Genomic DNA, 11727 nt, shown 5'->3' with positions numbered 1-11727 from the left:
ATTTTATTTTATTTCATAAAAAAAAAAAAAAAAAAACACTTATAAGAGTCATTTGTTTGTGAGTCAGACTACACTGGTCACACTCTATAAAGAAACCTCAACAGAAAGATGGGTTTTCTTGCCATTATTTTGCAGTACAGACTTCAAAATCAATAACCACTAAAACAAATTTTTTTTTTTTTTTTTTTTTTTTGGTGCAGCGCTGTTGGTTAACTCAATATATACACAAATATAAAATAATGTTAGCAAATGAGAAACATGCAACTTAATTAAATAAAATAATTTATATTTAAGAATTATTGCTAAAAGTGTGCATTATCCACTGACAGAGTGGTACATTTTAAAACCTACAAACTGCAGTTACTCCAAGTGGACATTGTTATATCCGTCTGTCAATACCCAGAGATGCAAATTTTTGCAGAATATTTACAGAATTTTCAGGAATGGAATTAAATGTTGTTTAAAAAAAACAAAAAAAAGAATCTTAAACAGAGCTGAAAGTACTAGTCTCGTATTGGCAGCTACAATAAGATTAGCCTAAACATTTAATAAATGAAATGCCAGGAGTAGGGGATAATATTTTATAAAGTTCAGACAGTTCCCCTTCATGGGAACTTCGAGCTGCGTCCTCTAGGGGTCGCTATGGGGGAACGCCTCGTCGTGACCCGTGTCTGAAGCATACATTGAAAAAACACCAACTCGTTGGCCGGCGACAGCCATGACGTCACTACCGGTGCGACTATAGTATAAATAGGCGCCGGGAGCACACATCATTCTCTTCTTCGTCTTCATTGACTGTTCTGTTTGAAGCGTGCATTTCCAAGGAAAAAGTAAGAGCTATCTCTATTTATTATGGCGAGCACTAGCAGAGCATTTAGAAGGTGTGTGCATCCGTGTCATCGCTATTTGACACCAGATGACACACACGATCTATGTGTTGTTTGTTTGGGCGAAGAGCACGCACGCGATGTCCTCGAGGGGGCAATCTGCGTGCATTGCGAGTTTTTTCCAATGAAAAAGCTCAGTTTTCGTTTGTCTCTCTTTTCAAGTAAAGAGGGGCAGTCTACTCAGGGAACCATGGTTACATAAGTAACCTGAGACGTTTTCCATTTTCCAGTTCTGCAATATCTGCAGAATGTTGTGCCTGAGTGCAGATGCTGTTTAAGTCTTCTCAAAGCCTGAAAAAACAAACCGTGGAAAAACATGCCTCTACCTACATTCCTGAAGAACTCCAAAAACATACGTATACACACAACTCACTGCAGTTTCCAGCTGAAATAAACAATAGTAGCAGTAAAACACCAAAAACTTTTATTCCTAACTTGTGTTTGAGCAGTTCCTTGCACAATACTATGTTATGACCTCAAAACACGCTTACCATACCGCATGATTTGGAACTAGTACATTTTCACGTTTGCATCACATCATATCCATTTGTACTGATTTTCTGATGTGGTAAACTTGCTCGGTGGCTCACCTGGTACAGCATTGCTCTTGCGATACAGAGAGCTCAGCTGCGAATCCTGTGAAGCATGAGTCACGATAAAAGAGCTTTAACAAGTGTACTTTCATCATACATTTGCTTTCAACACTAGCATTAAGGATTAGGGTTTAGTGTAAGTGTAAAAACGCGATAGAGCTCCACTCACCGGACATTTCATTCCGAACTGCTGTGATCAATACATCAGCCAACGTAATAAAATTTTGTCAGATTAACATTCATCTGTTTCAGATAAAACTGAACACGCTTTTAGCACCACTCTCTGGACATTTCACTTTGGAAGTGTCGCGAAACCTACAACAAGCAATGTATTATCATTTTGCAGAAATGTCGCCACAGGCATGTTTTTCCAATGAGCCTGGGTTGGCAAAAACACAGTGCAGATGCATAGGCATAATGCCCTTTGACAATAGCAGCATTCAGTAGACAATAATAATATCCAGTTTTTCAGAAACAGAAAAACAACTTTGTCAGAAAGTCTCACAGCCAGAATGGTCATTTAGAGATTAATGTTCTGTGCTGTTCCATTATGAGTCTGTGCAATGATGACTTGACTTGTTTCCTTCAAACTTCCTTCAAACCATCACAGACAAGAACATCACTGGACGCTTCGGTACATTTCATTTTCAGGAAAGAGACGTGTCGTGTACCTTCATCTACAGCTATTTGGTTCTGTTTGAAACATAATAAAACTCCTGTGTCCTCCTCTCTTTCCCCTCAATTGGCATCTGTGCTATTATTGGAAGCTCCTAATAATTGGGATACACTTTTTTTAGAAGAGAAGAATATGTGGCAAAAAATAAATGCTTTTGTCTAATAAAGAGCATGCAGGAACATGCAGCTTGGTCCATCAGCAGGGTGATGATGGGATTTGGCTAATTGCCGCCTGCTTCGTTATGGCTGGTGCACCCCATCGCGTCTCCTTTGTTAGCTCTGTATATCGTGTGGACCGTGGGCCGTTCAGGTTCAGCAGAACGATTTGCAGAGAGTCAGCAATCTCGGCAGGGCCTTTAATCGATGATGCCCCAGAGCCACTTCTTCCCACAATGCAAATGCGCTTTTATTTCCTCGCTCTTCACTGATTTGAAAGAGATATCTATTTTTTTATTCGAGATCTGCCTGCAGCATGTACAGTGAGACTAATTATTCCCTCCCTCACTGTTTCTTTTTGCCTTCATTCCTAATTGTCTTCCGTGAGTTCCTTGGAGGGCCAACTAAACATCATGGTTTCTCAATTCAGAACGGTTTCTGAACAAAGGAAGCTTGCCGAAAAGAACCCTGGGGCAGACCATATTAGATCTTCTATTGTTGGGGTGTTAAAATAAACATGAAATCAAAATTGACCCTACTTGCTTAATTAGTATGTTTCTGGTCTTATGATTGTACAATTCATCAAACTTGATCACATTCTGATATATGCATTCCCGATGGATAATCAGTCCTCAATTGTTGTCTTGCAGGCAGTGCTCTGACATATGATGCATCCATGCTTCAGGTGACCCGAGTTCGAGTTCTGGCTCGAGGTCCTTTCCTGACCCTGTTCCACTCTTTCCCAGGGTTTCCTGCCTACCAGAGCCCTATCAATTAAAGTAAAAAAATATTGAAAGCTGAATTGTGAAATGATACATCAAAGGATTCACAATATATCAGTTCCATAACGGTTGACTTACTTTTGAGGTAATCTAACTCATTTAAAGTTCTTTAAAAATACTACGTTTAACCAGGAGGGAACAGTTAATGAAAAAGTCCGGGAAAGTGATTTTGTTCCTCTTTGAGATGGCACAATAATACGCCGCTCACTTGCGGAACGCAAGCTTCTAGAGGGCACATAACTCTGAAGTAATGAATTTAGGTAGTCCAGCCTGGATAGAACAAGAGCTTGAACAAGGAGTTGTGTTGCATGTTCTGAAAGAAAGGGCCTGATCTTCTAATACTTCAAATAATAATAAATTTAATCAACCTAGGCTTTCTGGAAAATGTGCCTCTAACTTCTATACATACAGTTCACTCAAGATTCCATCTTAAATGAACCCTAGTGTCAGTAAAACACCACCAATTCAGTTTCACACAAATTATGATTATGGGGCAGATTAGTGATTAATCAATACTTGGGGGGGCGGGTTGGGTAGTTTCTTGCAAAATATTATGTTATGACCTCAAAACACTTTTACCATAATGCTTGATTTGTAAACTAATACATTTTGATGTTTACATCAGATAATCAGTTCCATGTGTATAGCATTTCTTAAGTTCTAACTTTGCTAGCATTTTACTTTGAAAGTGTTGTGTAATGTGCAAGCAACAAAATATCAGTTTGCAGAAATGTCACCACTCATTGTTTTCCCAATGAGCTTGGGCTGAATAAATTAATAACACTTAAATGTAACCTTTAGCAAATCTCAAAACTGATTGAGATTGATTGATTTTAGTTTTAAATATTTAGTTTAAATTTATTTAGAAAAAAAGTATAGAAATTTTAATATCGGCCATAACATAAAAAAAAAATAATAATTGTCAACTTTCCAGAATTTATTTTGAAGCATCCCTTATTAAATCAAATTTAATTAATTCTTCCTTCTGCTTCAAACTGTTTTAATATGTACATTTGGTACCATAAAACATATGGTTTTTAGAAGAGTACTGCATCGGACTCCAGCTGCAGAATTCTTGCATAATTGAATAATTACATAATTCACAATTCAAAAAACGCATGTCTGACTGTCATGTTAAAATGTTCTAATAACAGTGAAATATAATAAACATTTCTCTCATGAGACCAGATAGCATCGATGTTTTAGTAAAAATACATTTTGCCCCTAAGCACTTCTGGAGATGCAGTGGCACTGCAAAAAAAAAAAAATCCATGTTTTTGTAGATTGCATTTGAAACTTTGGGGTGTATTAATGTTGTCAAGCAAATAACTAACCCTAAATTTGCTAAAAAAAATATATATATATATATTAATTTGATATTTTATTTTGAACCTTCACAGTGTAGCACTCAGTAAATATAATCTTAGCTGACCTTTCATAGAATTACGCAAAATGCTTCAATTCTCAACACGTCATGCCAGGATAGTGTTCATGTGTCATTTTGTAAGATTACTCCTGTCATCTATTTTTCAGATGGCCGTCAATCTGATGGTGCCATTCCTCAGTGACATTTCCTCTTGATGGACAGAGTCTGGCTCTCTCTGCAATATGTAATTCACAGTGTGAAGTAAAAGCTCAAGCACTGCAGAAAACACTCAGGATACTGAGGCGTTTTGTTCACACTCTACACAAATCTGATTTGGTTTTCAAATCGATCTTTAGGATTTGACTGTCTGCACTTTGTCATTTTGCAAGTGATGAAAACTGATCTGTTTGTTCAGCCATTGTAATCAATATCCGGTGTGTTTACAATGGTTACTTCAATAATGATAAAAGCGTCAGCACCATGCCAAGAGACTTTCTCATAAAACCCTGAGTAGCTGTCATTGTAGAAAGAAAGGATGGAAAGTCATGAGCCATGTGAGACATTAATGCGTATACTCTGTCCAAAACTGCTGACTCGTTTACTCGTTTACTATATACTACATAGTGAATGTGACACATGCTTCCATCCACTTTTTGTGCAGTTCTATTATCAACAAGGTGAAAACACATAAAAAAAGAAAAAAAAAGGTTGAGAAATTTGCTGTCTCTAGCCTGTTTTCATTCAGTTGTTTCCAAAGTAGTTTTTGCTAAATTTGAAGTATAATCATATAATTTATGCACTAAAGTTAAGTGAAAAAAGATTGTGTTAAACCTTGAGAATTTTTAGTGATAAATCAGCTATATCTTTAAACATTTTGATGCGCTACACCTTTTCTTTTTAAGACCAAGATCCTCAAGATAAAATCCACAAGCAAGGATCCAGTCATACTGAATGGAAGTCCCCTGGAAGAAGTCCAATCCTTCATCTACCTGGGCAGCATCTTTGACCAACAGGGCGGTACAGAGACAGATGTCAAGGCAAGAATTGGCAAAACAAGAGCAGCCTTCATACAGCTCAAGAATATCTGGAACTCCAGAGACCTGTCCTTGGCAACAAAGATCCACGAAATTCAAATCCAACATAAAGTCAGTGTTGCTGTATGGAGCTGAAACCTGGAGGACAACCAAGATGATCATCGGTCTAAATCACCATCAGCAACCAACCGCCAACCAACATCAGCAGGCGGGCATTTAGGTGGCCGCCCAAGAAACACTTGGTGACATGACCTTGAGGCTGACATCATCAAGATGGGATACACCTGGAACCATTTGGAAAGAATGCCCAAGAACAGAGGACTCTGGAGGTCTGTGGTTGGCGGTCCATACCCTGGCAATGGTGATGGGCATTAGTAAGTACACCGTTTCTGCAAAAAATCAGAAAAGATAGAAACCTGGCTACAGTCACATAAAAAATGAGTGCCTGTGGACACAGCAAACCACGTGTGAATGGATCAAGTGTGGTTTGGATCAAGTTTATCCCATTTCATGTGTTTTTGTACTTAAAAATCACATGGATTTGAGTTAAATTTGTAAAAAAAAAAATCGAATTTTTGCTGTCCCAGGGTAGAATTAAATGCCCACATGTTAAGAGTTATTGGGCAATGACTGCTGTGTTCGTTTAACGCTTACTAATGGCACATCTGGATAAAACAGACCTCAAGAGTCTACCGTGCAGCTATCAACTATATCGGGACCTTTTTCAGCAGTTAAACAAAATATTTTGGGCGACACAGGAAGCTCATGTGGCCCACAAGGATTTCAAATGCTCCCGGCCTCATTAAACATTATGTCAGTGGAGCAGCACCTGTGTCTTCTTTGACCTGCGGCTGAGTTTCATTACCGAAAGAGAGCAATGGACGCCAAGAGGAGACGCATGCAAATGCCGCAGCGCTGCCTGCAGAATACATGACGCCATTTGTTATTATTATGTCCCACACAGCAGATGCCTTCATCCAGGACAAATTACGCAACGCTGGCAGCACTCTTTGCATATTATTGATTTAAAGAGCGTGACAGAGGATGAGGAAGAGGAATTTCACCGTAAATGCAACACTTCCTTGAGAAGTGAAGCTGGGCCTTTATTACTGAAACACTTTATCCCCCAAGGATGGGGCTGAAGGGACTGTGCCCTTATCACTGTAAGAATACCAATGGTGCTTTTATGTCGGCTTGGAATAATTCATGGAAAGCTGTAGAGAATGGAAAGACATGCGTATGTGGAATGAATGTGGAGATGTGTTGGAGAAGCTGGACAGATTTAACTATTCAAGGTCAGGAGGCCTGAATTACCAACTGCTTCATTTATGTCTGACCAGCAAGATGTTGTGAATAAATAAAGCCTCAGGCTTGTAAGATCGCATTAAACTGCAGACTTGCCAACACTGCTTTTGGTTGAACTATCACTTTAACGTCATTCTTTGATGGAAGTGATTTTATTAAATGTGTTTTATTTAAATGCATTTCATATATCCTAAATACACACAATGAAATTATATTTTCATACTTTTTGTGTAATTGAAAAGAATTACAGTTTTATTAGAAATGACACACAATACAAATATTCTGTTCATAATTATGTTCTGCTCATAATATTATGAAAACCCTAATTTTTCTGTTTTCTTCTTGCATCATGTTTCATATTTCATCTCAAGCTGTACATTTCCAGCATGTTAGTAATGCTGGAAGTAATGCCACAACTGTGCAGTGTTGTTATTGTTAACTAAAACAATTAATTTTTTGTAAAAGAAATGAAGCTGAAATAAAATAAAATGTAAATATTCAATGAAAAAATTTGTTGAAGTACTAAGAATTACTAAACCTGAAAGCTATATAGAAATATTTAAAAATAATAAAATTAACAAATAATTTAAACTATTATTTAAAATTTAAACTGAAAATATTAATAAATATCATAATAATAACCCTGCAACTGTGGAATCATTGTATCTTGTGGAAAAAAAATATTATAAATGTTATTAATTTAATCATATATATTAACCTTTAGGTTGAATATGTTAATAATATTTGTATGACAGATTTTTATTTTTTTTATTTTAAGATTAAAAGTCTGGATAAATGTATTACCCTGTATTGATGAAAACATCAATAAATAAAAGTCATTTGAAAAATAAGTACAAAAAATCATTGATGAAAGTCTGATAAAAAGGTTTCCAAGACAGTTTTAACTTCACCTTTATATAACAAAAAGGGGGAAAAAAATACAAATGAAATATCCACCCCCTGGGCCATAAAAGTGTAGTTAAAGAAACACAGATAAGGTATTGAGGTTTATCTTTTTTGCCTTGAACAGGTACACTGGTGTTTACATTTGCTAAGCCACATATACATTATTTAAATGACCACTGCATCTATTATAGACTCTGTATGAAATATTGACTATGGTTTTACACTTGCATAGAGCTAATCTTTCCACTCTCTTCCACACAGCCGCTGAAGATGCACTGCAGCAGCTGCGCGCTGGTCACCAGCTCGGGTCATCTAACTGGTGGGGGTCGCGGAAAAGAGATCGATCAGGCAGAGTGCGTCATCCGAATGAATGACGCACCCACGGCCCGTGGCTACGGGCTGGACGTGGGTCACCGCACAAGCCTGAGGGTCATCGCTCATTCCAGCATGCAGAGAGTGCTGCGCAGCCGCCATGAACTCCTCAACTCCAGTCAGGACACGGTCTTCATCTTCTGGGGACCCAGCAGTTATATGCGACGTGATGGGAAAGGGCTGGTTTATAACAACCTGCGGCTTATGAACCAAGTGCTGCCCAAACTCAAGGTCTATATCATCTCCTGGCAGAAAATGCTCCAGTTTGATGAACTATTCAAGAGAGAGACTGGCAAAGACAGGTAATGGGCACATTATTATGTTTTACAGAGCCAATTTAAAAGTGTAGCATTTGATAAGAGGCCAATTTTAGTATCTCTAATGATACGGTTCAGAAATCAGCTTAAATATGTGATGACGTACTACTTTGATGTTTCATTGTATAAAGGCAAAATATTTTCAAACCCAATTCTGAACTAAAATGGGTCTGCAGAATTTGATTAATCTAAGGCATGCATTTACATTATTGAGATACCAGACGTTTTCATCATTGTGCCAATGTGCCATGACATGCCCTAATTTTTAGTGACCTATTTTTATTTAAAAAAAAGGTGTTATAAGGGAAAGATAATGCGCGTCCTAGAATAGTCTGGAGAGTCCATTCTTGTTCCACATTTACTGCTCTCTGAGAAGACCAACCTCTTTTTCCCTTTCAACTCCAGGATCACATGGGAAATCAGTTTGTGTGGGATTCTAGATTTGAACATTAAGCCAAGATCTCCACTTAATCAAAGCAAAAAAAGAGCTTAGTGTGTGTGCAGCGAACGGGGGTTGAATATATTCATTTTTGTCCACAGAACATGAATTTGTCGTGCACTCTTAAAAATCAAGTTTTTCTATGGGCATCAATGGTTCCATAAAGAACCTTTAACATAAATGGAACCCTTCCATTGCACAAAAGGTTCTTTATAGTGGAAAACAGTTCTTTAGATTTTTTTTATGTTCTTCACACTATGAAAATGGTTCTTTTAAGAGCTGTTCACTGAAAGGTTCTTTGGGGAACCAAAAATGTTTTTTTTCTATGGCATAGCTGTGGAACCCCCTGTTGAAAGCTTTATTTGTAAGAGTGAATACTGTAAATTTACAGGGCCTGGTTATATTCTGATACTTCAAACGAACACTAATCTAGTTATGGCGATGTGTCATCCTGAAGATCTCATTAGTGAATGTCTTTTCATATGGGTTTTATCGCAGAAACACTATTTTTACAGGGTGCTTCTTAAAACTCTTTGGAGGCTCATTAGTAAGAAATGCAAGTATTACCATTGATGAACTGGCTTAGAATATGATACAGGAGTGTTTTGTAGCTGCTGTCCCTTATTACCACAGCAGTCTTATTCCAGCCGTCAAAGTGTGTCTTTCTTTCATCTTGTGTCTGTATTGTTGGTGCTATTCCCAAAAGTTGAAATTGAAAAGCGAAGACAAAAGATTGCTGTGAGAATCATATCAACCACTCGCAACAAAAATCTGCCTCTGTTAGATGTCACAATTGGACTGGAGAAGGATGGCTGCTGTTGCTTTATTGGTTTGATCAGTGTTTTCCAAAGTTTGTTTGCATACAGAATTACAAAGAGCTGGTCTATTACTTTAAGAAACTATAGATACTAAGAATCGCTATTGCCTATAAATGCATCAATCACAAACAATCATATATCAGTAATTATTGTTTTTAGCAGGAAGTTTAAACTCTTGCATAGTCATGTGGGAATTAAGGTAGAAAAAGGGAAGCAGTTCTTATTTACAATGACTGCATTAGAAAAAATTTAAAAAAAGAATGATGACTGAGTGATGTTTTAGGTTGAAAATCTAAGATGCAAATTCACAAATCCTACTATGGCTGAGGCTGAGCTCATTAATATAATTTAGATCATGCAGAGCCTAGAGTGCTTAGTTTACTTTTTGATTTTGTGCACAAAACACAAAAAGAGAAATTTAGAAGAACCATACAGTGACAGCATATAACAGGGGTTCCCAAGTCTGGATCTCAACGTCCACTTTCCTGCAGAGTTTAACTCCAACTTGATCAAACTCACCTGCCTGTACAGATGGTACTCAACCAGAACAATACTTTTACCACCGCTTTTGCATTTGAAAACCTGCAATAATTAATACGTTTAACTGTCCCCAGACTTTAGGCCTATAAAGTAAAAAAAAAAAAGGAATTTTCTGTAGGCTACTGATTTTTTTTTTACGGGAAATGTCCATGAAATTAATGGACAATGTCCAGGTAGAAAACTACCAGTACTTTTTCAGTGTTTTTTTTTTTTTTACTACAGTGTACATTGACAATGCAGGCCAATTCTCTGAACCCTGCATGCGCATGACAAGCACAAGAAATGTTTCATTGATCATTCGTTGTAGTTTAAACATGAGGACTCTAATTCTTTCCCTTGGTTAAAGTTCCATTGTTTTTCATTTAAAATGAGTAAACCTTTTATGTTTCTTCGTCTTTTTCTTTTCTTTTTTTTTCTTTTTTTCTTTTTCTTTTTTTTAGTTAAATCTCAGGAATGAATAAATACTGTGCTCTCACATTTTAACTATCATGAAGGAAGGATTTAGTAAAAAGTGATCAACAATTTCTTTAATTGTTGGATATTATATTTTTTGCCATGTTATGAGCAGGGCTGTTTAGTATACTGGAATAGATGTGTCAAAAAAAGGACAGATAGCAAGTAGGCTATGTACTTAAACTGCTGGAATGCATTATTGAATTATTAATTTTAAACCTTGTTTGTGACAGTAATGGTGGCAATATAAATATGCACACCTCAAATACTGGCTAATACTGTACAAATGATCACAATTCCACTCTATTGAGCAATGGTGTCAACCATCCTTTTGCACCACCTGATGGTGATTTTGCGAATGAGTTTCACATGACTGATTTGTATTTACCATGGCGGTGATAGGCATTCTGGTTGACTACCTACTGTAACTTTCTAGTAATCCTGAAGGCCTTGTGTAACAAAGTTCGTAGTTCGGGAAGAAGGAGACGGGAACCGGCGAAAATTCAAACAAAACTTAAAAAATAAAATAAACACAAAATAGCGCGACAAACAGAACCAAAACACAAAATAAAGTCCAGGCCTGGTCCTCTCTCGCCTTGCACTGTCGTCACTCCTCCTTTTATCCTGCCAGAGCTCCTCCGTGGGACTCGAGACTGGTGAGTGGCGCAGGTGTCGTGCATTATCACTTACTCCACCGGCCTCGCTCCGTAACTGGGGGTATAGACAGACAGATGAGGCGAGAGAAAAGGAGACGGAAGGATGAGGAGAGACAGAGACGAGAGTGGGGCTCGGCCCTCCACCAGCTGGGTAAACTCTTCCGCGATGCCAGGCGGCAGCACTGGACAGCCCTCGGTGGACGGCCCGACACTCCTCCGCCGTCCGGTGGATGGCGACGGCTCCTCCGGGTTCGGGCAGCCGGCTGGAGCCCCCCATTCCCTGCTCCTCCCCATCATGGCGGATGGCAGCAGGCTCCGGCCTCAGGCGAACGGCGGCGACTCATTCGCTCCCTCACGGACGGCAGCCATCCCTCCACATCCCAGGCGTCCGGCAGCGAGTTCGTCCGCCCCCCCGGCAACTCACTCCA

The 11727-nt window shown here is 38.3% G+C and overlaps 1 protein-coding gene across 1 annotated transcript in view; it reads left to right on the top strand.

Moving 5' to 3' along the window:
* Positions 1 to 11727, top strand: part of LOC107703199 (alpha-N-acetylgalactosaminide alpha-2,6-sialyltransferase 5-like) — a 26410-nt gene that overhangs the window by 3099 nt on the left and 11584 nt on the right. Inside the window, exons 2-3 of the mRNA XM_016505756.1 lie at positions 5362 to 5604; positions 7966 to 8378. Coding sequence (XP_016361242.1) covers positions 5362 to 5604; positions 7966 to 8378 — 656 coding nt within the window. The remainder of the gene's footprint in view (positions 1 to 5361; positions 5605 to 7965; positions 8379 to 11727) is intronic.

Source organism: Sinocyclocheilus anshuiensis, unplaced genomic scaffold (assembly GCF_001515605.1).
Source record: "Sinocyclocheilus anshuiensis isolate Anshui unplaced genomic scaffold, SAMN03320099.WGS_v1.1 scaffold542, whole genome shotgun sequence".
Classification (NCBI taxonomy): Eukaryota; Metazoa; Chordata; class Actinopteri; order Cypriniformes; family Cyprinidae; genus Sinocyclocheilus; species Sinocyclocheilus anshuiensis.
This window is presented reverse-complemented; position numbering and strand designations above follow the sequence as displayed.